The sequence below is a fragment of the Vipera ursinii genome (genome assembly GCF_947247035.1).
Source record: "Vipera ursinii genome assembly, chromosome: 6".
Classification (NCBI taxonomy): Eukaryota; Metazoa; Chordata; class Lepidosauria; order Squamata; family Viperidae; genus Vipera; species Vipera ursinii.
In genome coordinates this window covers 5126856-5147633 of record NC_139515.1, presented here as the reverse complement: position 1 = coordinate 5147633, position 20778 = coordinate 5126856, and the positions used below count along the sequence as shown (strand labels likewise).

The window sequence follows — 20778 nt, the reverse complement described above, 5'->3', positions numbered from 1 at the left end:
CTTAATTATTTTTAAAATATGGATTTAACAAGTTTAGCCTCCTGGACATCTTTTAATACTGCACGTGTTTAAAGCGCCAAATTATCTGACACGTTTAAGGTAGTAGTTTTAAAATAAATTGAGTCAAACCTCTTTCCGCCGTGATCTGAAAACCTATTTATTTGAACAGGCCGGCCTGGTTTAAGGGTTTGGGATATTTTTAATTATTTATTGTTAGGGCTTAATTAATTTAATCTTACTTTTAACTTTTGTAAACTTTTGTAGTGCTTTTATTGCCCTGTACACCGCCCTGAGCCCTTCGGGAGAAGGGCGGTATAGAAATTCAATTTTAAAAAAAATACTCATTTGTAGTTTTTTTTTCCTTTTGCTGTGGATTCAACAGCTGAACGTTGAATATTGACTGTACATTAGTCTTATCTCATTTTAAACATGGATGCATTTACATCAATAAAATTGGATAAGTGTAAGCTGTTTATACGGATTTGTTTCAGAGCGCCACTAAAAAAGGGATTTCCCAGAAAAGGCTGGTCTTTTATACAATAGAATGTTTCCTATTGGTGCTTGCAGACGTTTCATTACCCAAACTAGGTAACATCATCCACACAAGCACTAATGATATTTACCTAGGTGGGTAATGAGACGTCTGCAATGAAGAAGTTACACTCAAGAGTACCAAGGACCCCTTATTTCAACTCTGAGCTACAACTATTCTCTTTTTATTATTACCTGTTTTAATTTAAATCTCTTTTAGGCAAATCGGATATTCCTGCCACGTCAGACCCTTAACTTGGTTGTTTTTACATGTTAAGTTTTTAAGTAGTTGAGAAGTAGAATCCGCCACTGTGTAATGAATGCTTATCTTTTTTAATTTTCTTTCCAAACCAACATGCCGTAATTTGTGTCATTAATTTTAAACATTTCCCCCCCCCCCGCCCTGGCCGCTATGAATCAGATTGCTGGTTTCCTGCCGCTGGCAGCTGCGGGAATCTAATGAGTTTACGAGTCTAATCAGCATTAGTCTAGAACTAGAACGTTTATTGTGCAGTAATACTACTTAGAGCTTCTCCTTTCTGCATTGCATTAATATTACAGTACAGGTAGTCCTCAACTTACAACTATTCGTTTAGTGGCCAAAGTTACCAAGGCACTGAAAAAAGTGACTGATGACCATTTTTCACACTTAGGACTGTTGCAGCATCCCCCGTGGTCACGTGATCAAAATCCAGACCCTTGAAAACTGACTCATACTTATGACCGTTGCAGTGTCCCAAGGTCCCAGGATCCCCTTTTAGTCCTTCTGACAAGCAAGTCAATGGGAAAGATCCACTTAGCAACCAAGTTACTAACTTAACAAGTGATTCACTTAACAACTATGGCACGAAAGGTCATAAGAGGGGGGCAAACGTCACTTAACCAATGTTTTACTTAGCAACAGAAATTTTGGGCACAACTGTGATCACGAGTCTAAGGGTTACTTGTGTTAATATTTATGAGCGGAAGGTACCTTTTGCGGTTCAGAGACTACGCTTTGAACTAGGAGTTCACCAATTAAACTTGCCCCTGACACACACACACACACACACAGACACACACACAAAAAGCCACACAAGATTCTGTAATCAATTTATCTTTTATTTTGTTCATTTACTGTTGTCAGACTGTTTTTTTTTAAAGATATTTATCTTTACATACATACAGAGAGAAAGAGGGGGGCGGGAACCCATTGGTCCGAAAAGCAGTTTGAACATAAAAACAGTCAACTTCAGATCACTACATTTTCCAAAAAAATACATAAAAAAACACACCACTTTTTATACATTATAGGCTTGGCTGCTGGAAAAATAAAAAAAAATGGCACGTGTTAAATGTTGAAAAGGAACGCCATGGCAACGCCTGAATCTCAGCTCTTTCTGAAATGGCAAGAAACAAATTGCTTGTCCTTTTACCATCTCCGTCGCATCTCTCGAGGTCTGTGCCTAAAATGACACCTGTGTGAAAACAGGATTTCGTGATGTGACAAAATGGCTCCCAATTTCAGAGTGAGGGTTAGGGAAAAGTACTTTGAAGTCGGTTGTTCTCAACCTGTGGTCCGCGGACCCCAGATTTGGGGGCGGGGGACACTTCGTCACGGGGTGTGTGTGTGGGGGTCCGTGAAAACTTGAAGAAATGTTACGATTTAAAACTTGAGCTGAGACTTTTTTGGGCCACAAACGTTACTTAAAGGGGGAGCCGTTTTGATGATGAAAACACAAGTGAGACAAAGAAATCTCTAGTGTCCTGGTATCTATTCTTCTACATAAAATGAACTTTTTTTTATTTTCTTTCAATCTTGAACAGCTATGTGCAGCCTTCTAAATTTCCCCCAATACCTTACATGAAAATTAAACCCCCAGAATGTCTATATACTCATGTTTTAGGAGGGAAGGAATCAAAAAGAAGTATGCTCAGTACACATGCCCAGTTCTCGATAATTAAGATATTTAGCACATACAAAAAAGGTTGATATAAAGTAGTTTCTTACACTGATTTTTTTTTACCACCTTGAAAGAAGTTAAAATTAGGAAATATATACTAACAAATCTGGTGGCTAAAATAGTTTCATATACAGTACTTTTGAACAATAGCACTTGGTTACAAAAACACCACAGTGAGGATTATTGGCACACTGAAAAAGAAAAATAAACCCTTTGTTGGTGTGAAAATAACCAAAACAAGTAACTGCCCCATAGATTCCTACGTTAAATCTACACCATTTTACAGTTGCCCCAAACATACAGATTTCCCCCATTTTCGACACCTGTTGTGATTCCAGCCATCCGGTAGACCAGGCCACACGAAAACTGTACACAAGGCGGTTGAGTAGTGTTAGGAAATCACATTTTTGAACGGTAAAATGTGACTTATTTAAATCTGAAGACCTTTCAGAATCTTCATATAATCTGTAGCTACATTTAAGCTGTAAAGTTACCCGCAATACCACACTTTAAAAATAAAAAAATAAAAACCTCATAAAGCACATATGTCTACAGAGATTCTCAAACATCCAGGTCAGGGTTGTCCCAAAAGTGCTTTTTCAAAAGACAAGTAGACTTTGAGGGGTTTTTTTGTGGTTTTTTTTTTGAAGATGTTTCGCTTCTCATGTAAGAAACTTCTTCTCTGAACTGAAGAAGCTTCTTGGATGAGAAGAGAAATGTCTTCAAGGAAAAAACAAACCAAGTCCAGTCACTTTTTGGAAAAGCTCCTTTGGGATCACAAAGCAGGTATTTGTGTCTACCTATTTCTGGCTGGAGACACATCCAGAGAAGAGACCAGGAAAAAAATAAATAAATCACAGATCAAAGTGATGGTTAAAGTGCTTCTCAGGTTTATAATCTTCATATCAATATAAAACTTGAATACATTCTTTCTGATTTCTTAAAAGACTCATTTGATTATCTCTCTGTCCCCTATACGTAAGTCTGGGGCCTTCCAGATCCTGGTCAACCCACGTTAACACCACACCCGGGCTGGGGGTGGAGGAAATCCTGCTTCAGATTTTCAAAACAAGGATCTAAAATGGAACGACGATCAGGAATATGAGCAAATTGGGACTTATGACTGAAAGCCACGGTAGCTATAGAAAAAGTATCTGTCGAAGCCGCCGGATTTCATTTGCATCCAAAGATGCCGTGGTTGGCATTTGATCACTGCGACTCCCCTGCCCAGAATTAAGAACTGAATCCAGTCTATCGGATTCTTTCTTAGAAGTCCAACTTATTTTGGAAAGGAAAGGATAGAAGATGGGAAATGAAAGGCTGGAGAATGACAGACAGCTGCCCTTTCTAATTCTTCCCTCTTGTTATGAATGTTTTTCCAGTCTCGGCAACTTTGCCATTGCAACTTCAACTCTTAGGATTCATCAGCCTGCCTGCCTGGGGGCTGGGCGTTTGAAGTCCACACGTCTTAAAATTGTTAAGGTTGAGAAAACACGAGTGTAGAGGTTGGGGTGCAGGGGAATATGCTTGACAGCTTTTCGCTGCCTCTAGGAATCCTGGGAGCTGTAGTCCCAGAGCCGGAAGTTAAAACTGACAGATTCCCAGTCTTCCTGGAGGTGAACCCTAAAATAAAGTTCAGAATTTTTCTAAGACTTGAGTTCAGAAGATTGAAATAGGCCTACCTGACACTTCAGGGTCTCCACCAGAAGGAGACCTTCAAAAGGGGAAATAAAAGCTGGCTGCCCAAACAAGCTAATAAGAAATCAGATCAAATGGATGCTTGAAAAGAGGGCAGGAATTGCTTTAGCCTTTGAACCTTTCCAATCCTAAAACACGATGCTAGTTCAGGGTTAGGCAACCTTGGCCCTTTTATGACTCGTGGACTTCAACTCCCATAATTCCTCAGCCAGCATGGCTCAGCTTGGAAACCTTTCCCTTTTCCCTCAGCGTGGCTGGCTCAGGAATTCTGGGAGATGAAGTCCACAAGTCATAAAACAGCCTAGGCCTAGGCCACGGGTAGGCAACCTTCGCTCTTTTATGACTCGTGGACTTCAGCTCCCAGAATCCCTGAGCCAGCATGGCTCAGCTTGGAAACCACTCCCTTTTCCCTCAGGATGGCTGGCTGAGGAATTCTGGGAGTTGAAGTCCACGAGTCATAAAAGAGCCAAGGTTGCCTAGCCCTGGGCTAGTTGTAGTATGAACTAGAATTTCTCCTGAAGGCAGGGGCGTCCAACCTTGGCGATATTAAGACTTGTGGACCAACTCCCAGAATTCCCCAGCCAGCATGGCTTCTGGGAATGAAGTTCACAAGTCTTAAAATTGCTAAGGTTGGACACCCCTGCTTTACAACAAGTCTCGATAAACTTCATTAACACGGTCCTACATTGCCTCACCAAAATTATGCTGAAGTCCCATCAATTTTAGTAGGCATGTCTAGTGATGGTCAACCCTGCAACCAACAGCTGGAGAGTAATCTGGGATTTAAATCCCAGATGCTCTATGCTATTTCAAACATGAATTGCTTGGTAAACTTTGCTTACTAACAGTTAGCAAATATCTGGACCTAACATCTCAGTTCTTTCCAGCCCAACTTCCCTTTGCTACACGGGAGAGATTCCCTGTGCCTAATGTAGACGTGCTTCTAAAAAAAATCTTACATTTCTCTGCTTAAGAAAATAGCTTCCGTTTGACATGGTTATTAAATATACCCAAAATAGCTTATTTCTCCGAGTTTACTGAATGGATCTCCAAATTTAGCACTCTTCATTTTTAAAATAGATCAGAACATCTTCCCACTGGCCACTGATGGGGGGGGGGTGGGGTGTCAGTTATAAACATTAACCTAACTGGTTTTAACGATTTCTACTTTTTTAATAAATTATTTATTATTTATTTTTATTTATTAAATTTCTTTGCCACCCATCTCCCTACAAGATGACTCTTCCTTGTGCAATTCAACATTCCATTTGAAGGATCTTTTTCCCCCTCTAATTCATAGGACAATCTAGTGGGTAAAAATCTGATTTCAAAATAGATAAGCTTACAAGTTTGTAATAAATACCTCCAAAAGAACTTTTACAGATTATACAGGCTGACGAAAATACTCAAGAAAATAATGCACGTGACCACACAAAAACCTGTTGGAACCCTGAACCTTGAAACGAATCAAAGGATTTTGATAAAGTAAATGGAACAGTAGAATTCAAATTAGGAACTGGATTAACTTCTGTTACCTTCTGGCTATAACAATATCCAGTCCAGTATAAATAAATAGTAAACATGATGGCTGCAAGCAATTTAAAAACCTGATTCATCAAGCAGATCTTTCCATTAGTACATTGCTTTTATTAGATTGAGACAAATGATTAATAGAAGCAGCAGCAGAAATATTTAAATATCCTTTACTAGCACATCACTTGAAGCTATCATGCCTTTTAAAAACAGACTGGAATCCAACAGACTTCTGCAAATAATTGAATATTACAATGTGTTGTGCTTCAGCTTGTTCATAACTTTATTAAAAATAGACATTTTGGTCTACGAAATTAATTCAATATACTCTTAAGCATACTGCATTTAAAATCATAGATCTGAGCTTTCTTTGAACTTAAAAGTACTGTATGCAAAATACAAAGAATACCCTTGCTAAATAGAAGTATTTCACCTTTATTCATTCCTTAAAACATCGATTCCAAAAATAAAACACCCAATTGTATAGGGCTTATTTCAAGTATTCATTTAATTCAGCATTATTATAAATAACTCTTTATTATAAATGATAATTCTTACCGTAAGTGACTAAGGCAGGGCTAAACGATAAAGCGATATCAAAAGGAAGACAATAAACCAGGAATCCTGGTTAGAGAAAGGGGGCAATGGATCTTGTGCTCTTGTTAGTGAGTTGAAACGTACTCTTTTCAACTTCTAACAGATGGAGGATAAAAGGGGACTTCAGACTTGACTTTTAAAAAAAAATACCTTTCACAAGAAGACAATGAGCTTCCAAAGGATGCACGGCTGAACGTGACTTGGAACAAAGGCCAGGAAAATGAAAACGGTGATTATTAATACTTTTCGATGGGACAGAAGCTCCAGCGCAGTCTGGGGAAAAATGAGAAGTTTAATATGAACGGGAACTTTAAATGCAAAGCGCCGCCCGCCGATATTCGACTAGGTTCCCAAGGTAAAATTACTGGAGCGGAAGAGAAAGAGGAGAACACCGATTATCCCATTTGGCTTCACAGCAAAATCTTTCAAAGGGGCTGATTTCCTTGGGTCCCTTTCACACACGATGGATGTCTGTCCCGTTCCAACCCCACCCCACCCCAAGTTTAAGGCTTTAGGCAGGGAAACCAGTAAAAGGCGTGTTTTAAGGGCAGCATTTTTGTAACTGGACTTGGGTTAGTTGCTTGCAAATCGCACGTCGGCACCGTGAAAGGTCTAGAACACGATCGGCACAAAGGCAGAAACCAAAGTTCATCCTAAAAGCAAACATGGCGTCCCTTCAGGTAGGAAGGCGCCCGGCGAGTGGCATAAGCAGCATTGGGATGCAAGCCCCGCCTCTGTTCTACAGCCCACAGGGGCGGAGCTTGGGCTCTCGTCCTTCGGTTCCATAGCAGCCAGACCTGCTGGGGTGGCCAATCTTTATAAAAAGATGGGGAGATGGGAGTTCCTTTAAGGCAACACTGTCTCCTTACTTGAACTGTCATGGGAAAGCTTTCCGAAATGTCCAAATTAGCTTTGACACAAGGAGAACCGTGAACCTTAAGGTAGGCGTTGTCTGGGCAACCTCACTTTTTGTAGGGGTTTTTTTTTTTTTTTAATGTTCGATAACATAAAACAAGAAATAAAGTTCAGCCAACAGCTCCTCGGCTGAAGTGCCAGAAGGCTCCCAAAACAGTCTGAAACGGAAGAACAAGAGTTGGAAGGGACCCTGGAGGTCTTCTAGTCCAACCCCCTGCTCAAAGAAGGAGATCCTATGCTATTCCTGACGAATGGCTGTCCAATCTCTTCTTGAAAACCTCCAGTGATGGGGCAACCCTCAGCTTCCGAAGGCGAGCCAGACCCTATTCCATTTCAGACAAAGAGGCAACTAGTGGAAATGAAAAGCAACTATGTCCCTTCTTCTGGATAAGAAATTGATTATCGTGAACGATTCCCACATTTTATAGTTCTCCCTTTAAAAAGGTAAAGGTTCCCCCGCACATGCGTGCTAGTCATTTCCGACTCTAGGGGCCGGTGCTCATCTCCGTTTCAAAGCCGAAGAGCCAGCGCTTGTCCGAGGACGTCTCCGTAGTCATGTGGCCGGCATGACTAGACTCAAAACCCTATTGCTTGCAGGCCACAAGGGACATCATTTTTATCACCTAGAATCTAGTTAAGACTCAATGGCTCTTAAGGCCACCTAACCTAGGAATATTGTAATCTCGTGTATGAAGAGAAAATGAATGACCTATCCCGCATGCTAATTCCAACAGATTCTATTTAGCTAACTCACAGCTACTTACATATAGAGATACGGGTACGTTTTCTCTCCTAGTCTACAAGTTGAAGGATCACCAAGGAGATGGCTTCTAAGACCAGCGACGGAATATAGCAGCAAGACAGAACGGAAGGGAATTCTAGTTTAATCGTCGTTAAGCCGGTGAACGGTTTGTGTCCTAAATATCTTACCTCACGTGTAGGGATTATCTAAACAAATTAGGATGCACGCCTTCATACCTGAACACAAACGGTTGGGTTTTCTGCTCCACTGCCAAACCAAACTCTCCAGCCAGGATTAAGCCTTGTTCCTGCTTCAGAAGTCAGATTTTAAAACTGCCCTAAGTAGCTTTCTTCTGACATGTGGAATCTTTTTTTTTAATCCCATTTATATCCCGCCCTTCTCCGAAGACTCAGGGCGGCTTACAAGCTTAGCAGTAGCCTTCATTCTATGTATATGCCTGCTTGTTAGGGCTTTCACACACACCCCAAGCGGCATTATTACAAAGTCAGCTTAATTGCCCCCAACAATCTGGGTCCTCATTTTACCTACCTCGGAAGGATGGAAGGCTGAGTCAACCTTGAGCCTGGTGGGACTCGAACCTGCACTAATTGCAGGCAGCTGTTGTTACTTAAGGAGGCATTAGCCCACTGCTCCACCAAGGCTCCTGAATCTAATGGAGGAACTGAGTTGTGGGTTTGTAATATCAATCGCTGAACCACGATTGCTATTTACTAAAAAAAAGGCCCTACTTTAAATTTTGACGTGCTAATGGCACATTTACAATTATTTTTAAACCTGTTATTATTATGACATTTGATTAGCCATAGTTAATAGAGAATAACATCATTTAAGTAGTGTATGATTATTACCGAATTCTTAATTATATGATACAGGTGGCATGCTTTACATCTTACATGGATACGATCTTTCATTTATCCTTGGATTTAATGGACTGAGCTTTAATCCACAAAATGGAAGAAAATTTAAGACGCTATTTTAATCTTTAATTAGTCCTCCACCAATTAATGTCCCCCAAATTACTCTTTAAAATACTTTTGGTGAAGGAAGTTTTATGATTTCTTCCCCACTTGGGAGAGTTTAAAATGGACTGTTACAATGTGATAGTTACACCGTCTTCCTACCTTTTCTGTAATCCATATATCTAGGGAAGCGTTCTTTTCTTTTTTTTTAATGTGAAATAATTCATTTCTTTCACTTGGTCTACGATGGAGGGAAACACCTTCGCTTTGCTCTCGGCCACCTCTAGAGAATCACTGGTTTTATTGTGAGAGACTGTTCCATCACAAGTCCAGAAACGAAATCCTAACACTGACCCTCCTTGTGCAACTGCCCAAAAGCTGAGAAATTTTGCGAATGAATTTGCTTCCGATTTGTTTTTTTGGGGAGGGAAGGAGAATGGTGATGGATTAGTTTCAAAAGTTAGTAAGGCTTCTTCTTCTAAGTTTGACCCAAGGCAATGAGTAACAGGTCTCTTCCCTTTTATGATCTTACTGTTGGGAGTCCCACATTTTCTGAATGCTGGAAGAACGTCCGCCCTTAACCATAGGTTTTTGCAAGTGCCTTTCGTTCTGCAAAAAAAAATAGGTCACCCCAGATAAAACCTGAAAACTCAAAAAGGCAAAGTTGAACTGCAAGAATCTGATGACAATATTATCTGGAAGAAGGTCAGTCTCTTTGTCTTCTCAAGAACAACGGAAGCCATGACAAATTCCAGTTCATCCTTCTCCATTCCCTTGTTGGGGCTTTCACTGTAAGCTGAACCCTATGCTAATTCAAAGCCAAACCGTTTGCTTAGAATTAAGCTCTGGTGAGGTTCTCACACTGCCTTTTGAGATTTACAGGGTGCAATAAACAAATGAATAAATGAATTTCTGGCAACCCAGACCAGGAAGACAAGCCACGAGGAAGCAAAATCTTCTCCACGGGCCTGGTAGAACTCCAGAGCCTTGATATGCCACAGACCCATAAATCATTGGAAAGGTTGCAATCCTAGGATCTCAGCTTTCCTTGTGCAAAGCAACACAGGTGGTGGGAAAGATGGACTGATAAAGGTGGGCGCATCCGCAGAGACTGAGCACGGAGGAAAGCTGCTTTCTCTCCTCACGCAATGCGGGTTATCTTTGTTAGGAGGAGTATTAACATTAAAATAAGTTGCAATTTCCCCTAAAAAGGGCTGGTTTTGTTTTTCCCCTCCCTCGGTTTGACTCCTAAGAGACGGAGGAGAGCTTTGTGCCAAATCTGGGGGTCCAGCTAACTGCTTTTATGAATCGTCTGGTTTCTGACTTATCGTTCTTTTCCAGCGTATATTTTTTTCCCCCCGCCCAAAGCTGGTCAACTAAGACGGCGTCTCATCGCTTGACGTTTCAAGGACCTCAGCAGCGTCCATCACAGGAATGCTTCTATCACCTCCGCTGCGCGAGATCTTTCCTTCGGGGCCAATTCTTCTCGGCGATCGCCTTTTGACTAACTGATAAAGAGGATGTGGGGATTTTTATTTCTATTTCCTCCCCCCCCCAAAATGACACGGTTTAAAATGACAGGTTTTTTGGGTTTTTCCCCCCACGCAGGCAGTAGGAAGGAGAAGCGGACCAGAGACAGACCAGCGATGGTCATTTAGAGCATCTCCTTCAGGATCCCTCAACCGAGGTTTTTCGAAAGATCTCACCGATCGGCGGCCGAAATTTATTCCACGTCGGACGCGTCGTTGTCAGAGAGGTGGTAATTGCTTCCCTTCACCCGAATATACTCAATATATCTCCCATCCTCCGATTCGGGAATGCCACATGTACATAGCGAGGTCTCAAACAAGCATTCAATTTCCTCCAGTTTTTTGCCTTTGGTCTCCGGAAGACAGCCGTAGAGAAAAAGGAGGCCCACGAACGCAAATCCGGCATAAAGAAAGAAAGCTCCTGCAGTTAAAAAAAAAAAAAACACCCCACCCCACACAGGGTTAATAGATAGTTGTTGGTTTTTTTTGTTTAAGAAAGTTTCTAAGGCGGCGGTTCTCAACCTGTGGTCCGTGTCACTAAATGAAAGGTTGTAAGTCAAGGACTACCTTTAATGTCGGTGGCCACAATGTATACTGTGAACAGTGTGTCTCTTTCCAAGCCTGAAGGTGTGCACAACGCACATCTTAATCCAGGGGTCTTCAAACGTGGCCCTTTGATGCGTTGTGGACTTCAACTCCCAGAATTCCTCAGCCAGGCATCCACAAGGCATCAAAGGGCCACATTTGAAGGCCCCTGTCTTAATTTATACCTCTAGTTATACCTCCCATCAACTTCACCTTTCAAGGGGAGAGCTTAAGTTGCCAAGCAAAATCATTAAAAAGGAAGAACTGAAAACCCCAATAATCCGAAATTAAATTGTTCTGGGTCTTGTTTTAAGAGGAAAAAAATATTCCTTACCGTAATAGGTCAGATATTCAGCCGTGTGCAAGAAGGTCAGTGACACCAGAACGTTGAAAATCCAGTTGACGCCAGAAGAACACGCGTTTCCTGTACTTCTCGCCCAAAGGGGATAAATTTCAGAATTGATTGTCCACGGCATCGGTCCCATTCCTTTTGACATGTAATTGAAAATAACCGATAAATAACTTTCACTGAGTGTTCTTAAATGATTACCATCTACAAAGATGGAAAGTTAGAAATAACAGTGGTAGAAGACAAGCTGAATACTATTTGCCTTCCATATAAATGTGTGACAGGAAGAATATTCATCCTAGTACAGGTGATCCTTGACTTGCAACCGCAAGTGAGTCCAAAATGTTTATTGCTAAGCAAAGCAGTTGTTAAAATAAGCCATGATCCATTTTACGACCGTTTTTGCCATCGTTGTTAACCCATGGCAAATCACTACAGTGTGGACTTCAACTCCCAGAATTCCTCAACCAGCGTGCCTGTCTGAGGAATTCTGGGAGTTGAAGTCCACAAGTCATAAAAGGGCCAAGTTTGAAGACCCCTCCCAGAATTCCTCAGCCAGGCATGCTGGCTGAGGAATTCTGGGAGTTGAAGTCCACAAGTCATACAAGGGCCAAGTTTGAAGACCCCTGCTATAAAATAACAGTTAAATGGTCAAGGAGATAGTGGATTCAAACAAAGTCAAGACAACCAGTGCTTCCAATTTTTATTTTCACAGAAAAGTGAAAATGCAGACATCTAGGATTTTAACCAGGGTTACTTGAGTTTTCCCAGTTGATAACAGCCAATTTCTTTTAGTCAAAGAAAAGTACTAAAAGTTTATCAAATTTGTTTACCTGGTGCAAAGAAAACCAGGTACAATATGAGTCCCAGCAGTGCAGCCCACGAATACGGTGTTGGACAGAAGTTATAAGCCCAAAGTATGTCTTCAGTTTTGAGTTTGGTTTCATTGGAGCATCTGCAAGATGAAAGAAAGAAAGAAAGAAAGAAAGAAAGAAAGAAAGAAAGAAAGAAAGAAAGAAAGAAAGAAAGAAAGAAAGAAAGAAAGAAAGAAAGAAAGAAAGAAAGGAAGGAAGGAAGGAAGGAAGGAAGGAAGGAAGGAAGGAAGGAAGGAAGGAAGGAAGGAAGGAAGGAGCAAGTAAGAAAAAGAAAGAAAAGAAAGGCATTTGAAGATAAAATGCAATGCTTATTTGCAAGAACACAATGTTATAACACAATGTGAACTCATGATCAATAGAGAATAACTCTTGTCCTGAAAGAAATTGAGTAGCTTCTGCTTTAAAGTAGATAATGGGTCACTGGGCATGTTCGGTGTAAAATCCATGGAACAATATCAGAAAGATACTTTATTGTGAAATTACTCAGGCAGTTAAAAATAATATTCCCACGAGTTGATTCCAAATGCAATTATGTTGTTTTTAAAGTGATGTTTATTTCCTTTCTCAGTAGATAGGGAGATATTCCAGACTTCTGCAATCTATTTAAAGTGACGAACCTAAGGCAAATGTAATTCTTCTGAGATGTACAATTTCGGACAGTAGCTCTCCCAATATCTATTATGTGGCTGCCACAGAGAAGTGGGGGCGGAGGGAGCCAACCCATTCTCCAAAGCACCTGAAAGCAGGAGAAGAAGCAACGGATGGAAACTCATCCAGGAGAGAAGCAACCTGGAACTAAGGAGAAACTTCCTGACAGTGAGGACAATTAACCAGTGGAACAACCTGCCTCCAGAAGCGGTGAATGCTCCAACACTGGAAGTTTTTAAGAAGAGACTGGACAGCCATTTGCCTGAAATGGTATTGTTCTGAACCAGCCCTCTTCTAGCAAACCCCTATTCAAAAGAAGAGACTGGAGAGCGTCCAAGGCTAAAAGGCTTCTGCCAAGATTTAATTACGCAGTTAACAAAAACACTAGAGCTTGTCTTCTCAAGCGGAAAAGTTGCTTTCAGCAACCAGCCCCTCCCCAAACACTCCTTTTATAGAGAGCTCAGGGCGTGGTCTCCCTGTGCCTCCTCCCGAGGAGTCCCACATTCTTTCTTTGTTTGTTCCTGCTCGACTGCCTCCTGCGTCGGGCGTCCTTGAACAGGGCCAGCTGTGGGTCATCATCTTCCGCACTATCGGGCTCACGCAGCTGAGAAGAGGGCCCCGGCTGGGAACTCTGCCAAGCCTCCACGCCATCATCAACCGGTTCGTCTCCCACACGGTCCTCCTCCCCCTCATCTGAGTCCTCCGACACATCTGAGCCGGCTGCCGAAACCACAGGCTGGCCCTGAGTCACAACACTATCCCGCACCGCAGGGCCCTTCCCCCGGGTCTGCCGATCCGGATGCGGTCGGGATGGGAACTGTTCGTGAAACGCAGTCACCAACGCAGGGGCATGAACGGCGGTCGCGTCTTCCCATGTGAAGTCCTCCGGCCCGTACCCTTTCCACTCGATCAGGTACTGGAAGCGACCTTTCAGCCAGCGGGAATCCCTGATGCTGGCGACCTCGTACTCGGGGGTGCTGCCTCCATCACGAGTTCCTGATGGGGGAGGTTCCGCTTGGCGAAGTGGACAGGCCGGTTGTTCGGGGACCAACAAGGACCGATGGAAGACGGGGTGCACGCGCAGGGAACGTGGCAGAGTTAAACGATAGGCGACCGGATTGATGACGGCCTCGACTGGGAACGGTCCAAGGTAACGGTGGTCCAGCTTCCTCGCCGGCCGAGTGGATGGTAGGTTCCTGGTGGACAGCCAGACCCGATCCCCCACCGATAGTGGAGGCATATCCCTTCTCGACCGATCGGCGAACCTCTTGTAGTTGGCCTTGGCCTTCTCCAGCTGCCGTCGCACCAACCGATGGATCGCCTGTAACTCCGCCATAAATTCGTTCGCTGCCGGCTCCGATGAGTCCACGGGAGAAAGGGGGGAAAAACGGGGGTGATAACCCACGTTGGCCAAGAACGGTGTCATCTGCGTGGAGGTGTGCTGCGAGTTGTTAAAGGCAAACTCGGCTATGGCCAAATAGTCCACCCAATTGTCCTGCTGCAGGTTAACGTAGCAGCGCAGATACTGCTCTAAGATGCCGATGACCTTCTCGGTACCCCCGTCGGTCTGAGGATGATGCGCGGACGAGAGGCAAACCTTAATGTCCAACGCCCGCATCAACTCCTGCCAGAAGCGGGCTGTAAACTGGGCCCCCCTATCGGAGACGACTCTATCGGGAAGGCCGTGCAGCCGGAACACCTGTTGGATGAACATGCGACTAGTGGCGCGAGCTGACGGTAAGCCGCGACAGGGGATGAAGTGCGCCATCTTGGTCAACATGTCCACCACCACAAACACTGTCGTGAAGCCGGAGGATGGGGGTAGATCCGTCAGAAAGTCCATGGACACAGCCCCCCAGGGTCTCTTGGGTGTTGGCAAGGGCTGCAGTAAACCAGGCGGGGCCCCTGTCGCTGACTTGGCCTGCCTGCAAGGAATGCAGGAGGTGACATAAGACTGGACATCGTGTCGGACTCGGGGCCACCAGAAGGTACGGGAGACCAGGTTCAGAGTCTTGAACAGGCCAAAATGCCCCGCAGCCGGGTTATCATGACACTGGCTGAGGACGAGTCCCCTGAGTGGCCCTCCTGGAACATAGAGCCGGTCACGATAATACAGGAGTCCATCCGCGACCGACCAAGGCGAATCTGGCCCCACCTCTTCCTTCCGCTGAGCCACCCACGCCTCCTGCTGCTGCGCCTCCCGGATCCGAGCCCGTATATCCACCGGCTCCCGTACCGCAGCAAAAGACTCGACGGGGATCACTGTCCTGGGCGGAAGCTTGTCTTCCGCTCGGGTGTATTCGGGCTTTCTGGACAGAGCTTCCGCTCTCTGGTTGTGCCCGCTTGGTATGTACCGCACCCGGAAGTCAAACCTCGCAAAGAAGAGGGACCACCGGATCTGGCGTTGATTCAAATTCCGAGCGGTCTGCAGGCTTTCCAGATTCTTGTGGTCCGTCCGGACCTCAATCTGATGCCGCGCCCCCTCCAGATGATGCCTCCAAGCCTCGAACGCCGCCTTGATGGCCAGCAGCTCCTTCTCCCAGATGGTATAGTTGCGCTCCAAGGGGTTCAATTTCCGAGAGTGATACGCGCAAGGGAAAAGGGTACCGCTGGGCGTTGTTGCCTGGAGTAACACGGCCCCAATGGCAATGTCGGAGGCGTCCGCCTCCACGACAAACGGCCGTTGCGGGTCGGGATGTTTCAAGATGGGCTCCTTCATGAAGGCGTCCTTCAAAGCCTGGAACGCCTGTTGTTCGGGGGCGTTCCACTGGAACCGAGTCTTCTTCTGCAGGAGCCGGGTGAGGGGGGCTGTCAAGGCAGCAAAGCCAGGGATGAATGTCCGATAGTAGTTGGCAAATCCAAGGAGTCGCTGAACGTCCTTCACGCGACGCGGGGGTTGCCAACTCTGCAACGACTCGACTTTACTCGGCTCCATGGCGATGCCCTCAGGAGAAATGCGGTGACCCAGGAAATCGATGGTCACCTGGTAGAACTGGCACTTCTCCAACTTGGCAAACAGCCGATGTTCCCGGAGGCGCTGCAGGACCTGACGGAGATGCTGATGATGCGCTTCACGCGACGGGGAGTAGATCAGGATGTCGTCCAGGTAAATCACGACAAACTGGTCCAACAGATCCCGAAAGATATCGTTCATAAAATGCTGAAACACAGCGGGGGCGTTGGTCAGGCCAAACGGCATCACCGTGTACTCGAAATGTCCATAGCGAGTACCAAACGCCGTCTTCCACTCATCACCCGGCCGAACCCTGACGAGGTTGTAAGCTCCACGCAGGTCCAGTTTCGTGAAGATCTTAGCCTCCCGGAGTCGGTCCAAGAGCTCGGGGATGAGGGGCAGCGGGTAGCGGTTACGCACCGTGATGGCGTTGAGTTTCCGGTAGTCACAGCAAAGCCGTAACTCGCCCGACTTCTTTTTGACGAAGAGCACGGGCGCAGACACTGGCGAGGACGAGGGCCGGATGAAACCACGAGCCAAATTCTTTGTCAGGAAGTCCCGCAATGCAGCCAACTCGGGCTCCGACATGGAGTACAAACGCCCCACTGGGAGAGGCGCATCAGGGACTAGATCAATGGAACAGTCATAGGGCCTGTGCGGGGGTAATTGGTCCGCCTCTGACTCGCTGAACACATCAGCAAAGTCGGACAGTTCGGGAGGCAAGGAAACCCCTGAGGAACCCTCCACCTGGCCGGCACAGATATGGCGGGTGTGGTCCACGCACTGCAAACTTGGGAAGGTGACCAAGTTCTGAGACCAATAGATCTGTGGATCATGCGCCCGGAGCCACGCCAGTCCCAAGACCACGGGGAAGTGCAGATCCGAAGTGACGTAAAACTGAATGGCCTCCACATGGGTACTGATGGCCATACACACGGGTTGCGTGGCGGCCGTAATAGGCCCGGACAGGAGCACTCGACCATCGATGGTCTCCACAAGCATGGGCGGATCCACTGGACACTGGGGAACAGCCCATTTGGCCACAAAGGCCGAATCCATAAAGTTAGTGGTAGCCCCAGAGTCAATTAAGGCATGGACCGGAATCCCCTCTGGCTTGCCAGGAAGGATCAGTCGTGCCTCCAGAATCAAATGCCGTGGAGGTTCACAGGCACCGTCGGAACGGCGTCGCTCGGCGTGGTCGTTGTGGGTCGCCCGATCTTTCACACCGTCTAGATCGGGCTCGGGCCGTTTCCCGATAGCAAAGCAGGGGACTTTCTCGGGGCAGGCTTGGTCACTGACGCCCGCTGACGCTTCTTCGGGCAAGAAGCAGCCAAATGTCCAGGGTCCCCACAGTAAAAACACAACCCCTCCGATCGTCGTCTGTCCATTTCCGTCACCGATAGACGGGACCTGGCGGCACCCAGCTCCATTGGCTCCTCCCTCTGGACTGGAGGCTCACGCACAACAGGGGCGGCAGGGGTCTGTGGGGTGGCACGGCGACTCTTACGCTGCTGCAGCCGGGCATCGATCCGCAGACAAAGATGGATCAGCCCATTCAGGTCTGAGGGAATGTCCACGCGGGCCAGCTCATCCAACATCTCCTCTGACAAGCCATCCTGAAAGGCATCCACGAGCACAGCCTCATTCCAGGCGGAATCCTGGCTAAGCAGCCGGAAATCGCTGATATAGGCCTGTAGAGGGCGCTGACCCTGCCTCAAAGCTTTCAGGCGTCGGGTGGCAGTCTGCGCCTTAATCGGGTCCTCGTACATGAGGCGCATATGGTCACAAAACCCCCCAAAGTTATCCAACAAAGGGCTAGGCTGTGCCAACAGAGGCGTGCCCCAACGAGCTGCATCTCCCGACAGAAGGCTCAACACGAATCCCACCTTATCTCGGTCAGTGGGGAAATCAGCTGCTCTCATGCTGATATAAATCTGGCATTGTCCCAGGAAGGCAGGAAACAGTTCTGGTTTACCAGCAAATTTATCCGGCATAGCTATCTGACATTTCCTCCTGGGTGGGGGTGCAGCATGTACCTGAGCTTGCAGTTGTGCCACCTGAGCTGCCAGCAAAGTGAATTGCTGGGTGAGCTGGGCATTCTCGGCAAGAAGCTGCTCCATCGTAGTAATAAGGGGTGGGAGGCTGAAAGCAAACTGTTCTGAACCAGCCCTCTTCTAGCAAACCCCTATTCAAAAGAAGAGACTGGAGAGCGTCCAAGGCTAAAAGGCTTCTGCCAAGATTTAATTACGCAGTTAACAAAAACACTAGAGCTTGTCTTCTCAAGCGGAAAAGTTGCTTTCAGCAACCAGCCCCTCCCCAAACACTCCTTTTATAGAGAGCTCAGGGCGTGGTCTCCCTGTGCCTCCTCCCGAGGAGTCCCACATTCTTTCTTTGTTTGTTCCTGCTCGACTGCCTCCTGCGTCGGGCGTCCTTGAACAGGGCCAGCTGTGGGTCATCATCTTCCGCACTATCGGGCTCACGCAGCTGAGAAGAGGGCCCCGGCTGGGAACTCTGCCAAGCCTCCACGCCATCATCAACCGGTTCGTCTCCCACACGGTCCTCCTCCCCCTCATCTGAGTCCTCCGACACATCTGAGCCGGCTGCCGAAACCACAGGCTGGCCCTGAGTCACAACAGGTATAAGGTCTCCCGCCTGAGCAGGGGGTTGGACTAGATGACCTCCAAGGTCCCTTCCAACTCTGTTATTTTGTTATCTAGAATAAAGTTCTGCATGTTAACTATGGAGATTTTTCAGAATGTTATTATAGAAGAACCTTATTAATACTCTTTCAAATGTCTAAAAAGGCCACAATCAGTTTTTCTTATGATATTGGATCTTTGGAGAGAATTACGTTTCCGAAGAACTTAGGAGAAACCAAGGAGTACACAACATAAACCAAAAAAAAAAAAAGCAAAATGAGGGCTCTAAGGCTACGAGCAAAATAAAATAGCTCAATTTTACTTTCTGTCTGAGGGAGGCACAACACCAGCTGATGAACACCGGCTTGGCTCTCGTGTGCAAATATCTGGAAAAGGGACAGGAAAACTAAGAAATGCTGCAACTTAAGAGAGCTCAATCAGAACAATAACAGAATAACAGAATGGGAAGGGACCTTGGAGGTCATCTAGTCCAACCCGCTGCTCAGGCAGGAAACCCTATACTCCAGACATGTCAAACACAAGGCCCGGGGGCCAGATCCGGCCCGCGAAGTGGTTTCATGTGGCCCGCGAAGCCATCCTGGAAACAGTGAGGGAACGGCCCCCGCTGCCTTGGCCCTGGCCCAGAGACCCTCCTTCCGCCAGAGACCCTCAGATCTGTCCCACTCCTGCCCAGGCCCCCATAGGCACCCTTGATGCCAATGATGTAGAGCTGGCCATGCCCACCCAGTAGGCCATACGCACTCCAGCTGCGCCCACCCAGTAGGCCGCAGCCACTCTGGCTATACCCACCCGGCCCCTTGAGGGCAACCGCAATGCTGATGTGGCCCTCAGTGAAATTGAGTTTGACACCCCTGCTATACACCATTTCAGACAAATGCCTGTCCAATCTCTTCCTAAAAAAAATATCTCAGTTTTGCACTGTCTAAAACTAAGAGCATCTAGGCAATAAGTAAGTGCCTTTATCTTGAAGAATAGCACCGTACTAAATAAATTGCTCCCCCAAGTATAATTCCAGTCCCACTACTGGAGTACATAGGCACAGTCCTTCTAATAGGATCTAAGCTGTCCTTCTAATAGGATCTCAAATCAATTGTCAGAAAAAATGCTTTCAAGCATAGTACAGACCCAGGTATATTTGCCTTCCCACAGGAGTGTTTTGTCAAGTTATTTATTTTGTTGTTTTTAAACTTACTCACTTCCTTGGCAAGAGGGAAAAGAATAAATGAATGGATGGATGGATGGATGTTTGCATGCATGCTCTGAAGAGCCTTTTTTGAACTGAACAAAAAACACTGCACCACATTACAATCCCAAATCTACAGCATCAAAATTATTGGAAGAATTGAAGAATTAAAAAAAAGCTCGTTACAATCCCAAATCTACAGCATCAAAATTATTGGGAGAATTGAAGAATTAAAAAAAAAGCTCGTTACAATCCCAAGTCTACAGCATCAAAATTATTGGAAGAATTGAAGAATTAAAAAAAGCTCATTGACACACATGAGAACGCCCTGTCCTAAACTGTATGACTTGGGACTTGTAATCAAAGCAATTAAGAGAAAGAATGACGTTACGGGAGAAAGTAATTTTGCTATATGTTTTGGGGGAAATCCAATCAGGATCTGCTCCGTAAGTATCTCAAGCAATTGCTGATGGCTGTGCAGTGAGATAAAACATTTAATGGAAACATCCGTCCATCAGGCAATGTTGTGTATTGTGCATTACAATGCATGAAAATCTTCCTTCCCAACTTCAAAGCATTATCAGTCAGATGGATTTATAGATGCCTAAAATATAATTTGTCAGTTATGGCAGGCTGGCTGAGGAATTCTGGGAGTTGAAGTCCACAAGTCATAAAAGGACCAAGTTTGAAGACCCCTGCTCCAAAGCACCTGAAGGCAGGACAAGAAGCAATGCATGGAAACTAATCAAGGAGAGAAGCAACCTGGAGTTAAGGAGAAACTTCCTAACAGTGAGGACAATTCACCAGTGGAATGGCTTGCCTTCAGAGGTTGTGGGTACTCCTGCACTGGAGGTTTTAAAGAAAAGACTGGACAGCCATTTGTCTGAAATTGTATACGGTTTCCCCCCTGAGCAGGGGGTTGGACTAGATGACCTCCAAGGTCCCTCCCAACTCTGTTACTCTGTTATTCTTCTGCCATCGATGGCTATATCTGATAGCCATTTCTGTAAACTGCCACCAATAATAGCACCTTTCAAAATGCCCCCCGTTTCTTCCT

General features: G+C 45.6%; 1 protein-coding gene across 2 annotated transcripts in view; it reads right to left on the bottom strand.

Moving 5' to 3' along the window:
- Positions 1-1618: 1618 nt before the first annotated feature.
- The window catches only part of SLC2A13 (solute carrier family 2 member 13), a 96082-nt gene continuing 76922 nt past the window's right edge, over positions 1619-20778 (bottom strand). The window contains exons 8-11 of one of the 2 annotated variants that reach the window (XM_083366288.1): positions 12236-12357; positions 11388-11540; positions 10646-10889; positions 1619-9548 (exon numbers count right to left, since the gene is read on the bottom strand). In XM_083366288.1, the coding sequence (XP_083222414.1) occupies positions 10663-10889; positions 11388-11540; positions 12236-12357 (502 nt within the window). In that variant the 3' untranslated portion in view covers positions 1619-9548; positions 10646-10662. Of the gene's footprint in view, positions 10890-11387; positions 11541-12235; positions 12358-20778 lie in introns of both variants that reach the window. The other variant, XM_083366287.1, reaches the window with a different exon arrangement.